Raw genomic sequence first — 3,430 nt, 5'->3', positions numbered from 1 at the left:
CTGCTGCTCTTCCTCCAGCTCTGCTGTGCCCCCCACTCATGCCATCTCTTCTCAGTCTCCCTGGGGCTGGATCTGCTGTTTGTGTGTTTGGAGCAGGGGGAGAAGAAAAGAAGTACACAGAGTTCGGGGTCTGTTATTTATTTACATAAAAACACTGACTGGTGTCACAGTTCCACCTCTGAGCAGACAGCAGCTGCCAGTGTAGGCCAGGCTGTGTTTGCAGACCTGGGTACTAAGAGACACCCTGCTTTTCCCTGGGGGCTGCCCTGGCTGCAGGGACTGGGGGCCAGAGGAGGGAGGAAGAGGCACTGCCACAGAAAGGGCAAAAAATGGTCCTCTTGCCTGCTTCTATCATGCTGCTGGCACCTCCTGTCCCTACCTGCTTGGCCCCTTTCTTCTGCCCCCATCAAGTGAGCTAAAAGTAAACCCCCTACACCCACATGCAATGAGGAACCCTACAGGGTGCAGCTATGGTTGTGGCAGGATGGAGGCTGCAGGGTGTACGCCCGCAGGCCCTGCTGGGCTCAGGGTGGGGATGCAGCTCTGCAGCAGGTGGGCAGAGGTCTGCGCCAGAGCTGTGAGCCAGCTGCAGCCTGGTAACAAACTCCTCTAATCTACAGCGCTGGGCAGGCGGTGACATGCCGGATGCATTTTTCACTAACAGTTTGCCAGGTGGGTGAGGAACTGCCAGGGGCTTTTCTTCCCCAAAAGAGCCACAGCAGGGGCTGGGAGGAGGCGCATGCAGCTGGAGCCACCACTCTGACAGGACGGAGGTGCTGATAAGGGTGCAGTGCTACAGTCCCTGGGCAAGGCAGCTGCCATTTCCCCCCCGCCATCCTCACTGTGCCTTGAAGGTGACTGTGCCTGCCTTTCCCTGGGAACGGGCTTTGCTTACGGGCCGCATGCAGACCTAGGACTGCCTTCTCTCTCCTCAACACTGAGCCACCACCAGGCTCCTTGAAGTGCCACAAGGACTGTGCTACCTCCCCTGAGTGCGCTGTGGGATGCTTGGGTCCCCCTGATTCCCTCAAGGGCCTGCAGGCCCTCCCTGTGGGTGCAGCACAGCCCTGGGCTGTGGGGGAATGCGGAGCGAGGGGTGGGCGCCTCCAGCAGCTGCTGCTCTGCCCCAGGGTGTTCCAGGAGAAAGGGGCCTCAATAGTGCCCTGGAGCATAAGGGGGTGCAGAGGTATGGCCCCCACCCGGCTCACCTCCCCAGAGCACCCATGCCAGTATCGCCAACCCAACCGTTCACAGCAAGGACCGGAGCTGGGGGAAGGTGGTCACAGCTCTGAGCGGGAGGGAGATGGGGACACACACATACACACCGCCAGAGGGGCAAGCGAAGAGTGGAGCACACGCAGAGATTAGGACGGCAGTGGGAAGAGGGGCCAGTGTCATTCCAGCGGCTCAGGCTCCCGGGTGCTGTTAGCACATGCGCTTGTACGTGTAGATATAGGCCTTGCAGTTGGGACACGTGTGTGTCACGTCCTTGAAGTCATCAAACAGGCAGGGGATCAGGCAGCAGCAGAGATCACACCTGGAGCACAGGAACAAGCAGAGCACTGTGAGCAGGGCAAGACACACGCAGGTGCTGTGGCCTGACCTACTTCCTCTGCTGGGGAAGGAGCTGGGACAGCCCCCCTCATCCCCTCCCACAGCCCCCCTGCCTTGTTGGCAGCACTTGGCGGCGAGGAGAGGTCATGGCTGCTGGCAGCGCTGTGGGTTCTGGGCTTGGTGACAGACAGCTGCTGCAAAAAGTCCCTCTGCTGCCAAGCTCCACCATGGCCCTTCAGTGGTGGCACCTTCCCCACTCTGGCAGGAGCCCAGGTCTCGAGGCACTGTCACCCCCAGGAACCCTGCTGCCCCAGTAACACATCAGTGCCGAGGCCCCTGATATGCCCAACAGCTCAGCCAAGGCCACTGGGCTCAGGACCACCAGGACCAGGCAGAGATCATCGTCACCACAGGGCTGCTGGTGGCTGGGAGGCCCAGCTCTGCCTGCAGCACCTACCCCACGAAGCAGCAGAAGAAGCCAAGAAGGAAGCTCATGAGCCCAATCTCGTAAGTGATCTTGGTGGTGATGGCTTGCTGGCAGTGGGGACACACTGTCTGCACGGGGGCACCCTGGAAGATCTCTCCCTGCAGCACTGTCACGGTGGTGGCAGCCCCTGATGGGACGAGGACTGTCGCCGTGTGGCCGCCTGGAGAGGGGTAGTGGCCTGGGGCTGGGTAGTAGCCCATGGGGGGGTGAGGTCCTGGGGGTGGGTAATAACCTGCTGGAAACGAGAAACGTCCACAAGTGAACATCACTGCGTGCAGCAGGAGAGGCCAGATCCTCACTGAGAGGGAGCCCCATGCTTCTGCCACCCTGCTGGCACCCCACCACCTTGGGTATGGATTTGGGGCCTGCCCTGCTGCAGGCTCTGTGCCCCCAACCCCGAGGAGCCTTGCTGGAAGCTCCAAATGCCAGCCCCTCCCCCACTCCAGTTCTGTCCCCCTCCCCAACCCCACTCCCTGAGGTCCTTGCCCATCACCACCCCCTGCCTGATGCAGCCCCGTGGCACTCACCAGGCGGCACATAGGGCCCAGAGCTGTCTGTGGGCATGTGGGGGGGCACAAACCCCGGCTGTGAGGGCGGCTCATACGGAGGGGGGCCAAATTCAGGAGGAGGGATGGGAACCCCCTGCGGCTGTCCCATCACAGGAGGGACACCATCTGAAAGGAAACACAGAGTCAGTGGGCAGGAGGCGGCAGAGCTGGTGGGAACAGGGCAGCTCAGCTGGGTGGTCTGAGGGGGAACTGGCCCCAGCAGGGAAGGGAGATACAACACGGGGTGGGGGGCACCCCCCAAACCTTGTCCTCTGGGCCACAAGAAGCCCAAATTCACCCCACATTACCCACAGCAGTGAGCAGAGCCAGGCATTGAGCTCTTGTCCCTTCTCCTGGGACCTCCCGCCTCCCTGGAAGGTGATACGGTGACAGATGGAGCCAGGCATCGTGCCACCCTTCCCAGTGTGCTGCACCCCATGGGACAGAGCTGTGAGGAGAGGCCACAGCCAGGGACAGCCCACTCGCTCAGCAATGTCACTCCAACACCTAGAGCAGCTGGGATCCCCCCAGTACCTGCTGCAGAGGGTGGGCCGTGCTTCTCCTCTATCAGCGGTGCCGAGGGACCTCCCGGGTAGGGTGGCGGAGGGTCGTTGGACATGGCTCAACGGCAGCCCTGCAAGAACAAGGACGGATGCCTTTAGAACAGACGCCAGCCTTGCGCTGCACACAGGCACCCACCCGCAGCCGCATGGTGCTCAGGGAAGGAGGTGACAGGTAACGGAGGGTGAAGGGCTGCACTGGCCTCAGCACCCTGCCAGAAACAAGGCCACAGCCTCGAAGCTGGACAGGCTCGGACCCTGGCAGTGAGTCCTGCTGGCCC

At 61.8% G+C, this 3,430-nt stretch overlaps 1 protein-coding gene across 4 annotated transcripts; it reads right to left on the bottom strand.

Annotated features, from left to right (window-relative positions):
* Nucleotides 1-1,367: 1,367 nt before the first annotated feature.
* CDIP1 (cell death-inducing p53 target 1) lies at nt 1,368-3,224 on the bottom strand. Of its 4 annotated transcripts, none has more exons than XM_010184959.1 (4): nt 3,124-3,224; nt 2,569-2,715; nt 2,012-2,276; nt 1,368-1,537 (listed from the first exon to the last, which is right to left on the bottom strand). In XM_010184959.1, the coding sequence occupies exons 1-4, from the start codon at nt 3,206-3,208 to the stop codon at nt 1,426-1,428; spliced, it is 609 nt and encodes a 202-aa protein (XP_010183261.1). In that variant the 5' UTR covers nt 3,209-3,224; the 3' UTR covers nt 1,368-1,425. The 4 variants fall into 4 exon arrangements, with proteins under 4 accessions (XP_010183261.1, XP_010183269.1, XP_010183276.1 ...); XM_010184967.1 differs by having other exon boundaries at nt 1,382-1,537; nt 2,012-2,273; nt 3,124-3,223; XM_010184974.1 differs by having other exon boundaries at nt 1,426-1,537; nt 2,012-2,168; nt 3,124-3,208.
* Nucleotides 3,225-3,430: the final 206 nt, after the last annotated feature.

This window comes from Mesitornis unicolor, unplaced genomic scaffold (assembly GCF_000695765.1).
Source record: "Mesitornis unicolor isolate BGI_N332 unplaced genomic scaffold, ASM69576v1 scaffold8290, whole genome shotgun sequence".
NCBI lineage: Eukaryota > Metazoa > Chordata > Aves > Mesitornithiformes > Mesitornithidae > Mesitornis > Mesitornis unicolor.
This window is presented reverse-complemented; position numbering and strand designations above follow the sequence as displayed.

What these genes read in the sequence shown, in the direction of transcription:
- CDIP1 (XM_010184959.1), bottom strand. Translation starts at nt 3,208, where the DNA reads ATGTCCAACGACCCTCCGCCACCCTACCCGGGAGGTCCCTCGGCACCG. An exon ending in CGGCCCACCCTCTGCAGCAG is followed by an intron (nt 2,716 to 3,123) that starts GTACTGGGGGGA and finishes GTTTCCTTTCAG; the next exon opens with ATGGTGTCCCTCCTGTGATG. An exon ending in TGGGCCCTATGTGCCGCCTG is followed by an intron (nt 2,277 to 2,568) that starts GTGAGTGCCACG and finishes TCTCGTTTCCAG; the next exon opens with CAGGTTATTACCCACCCCCA.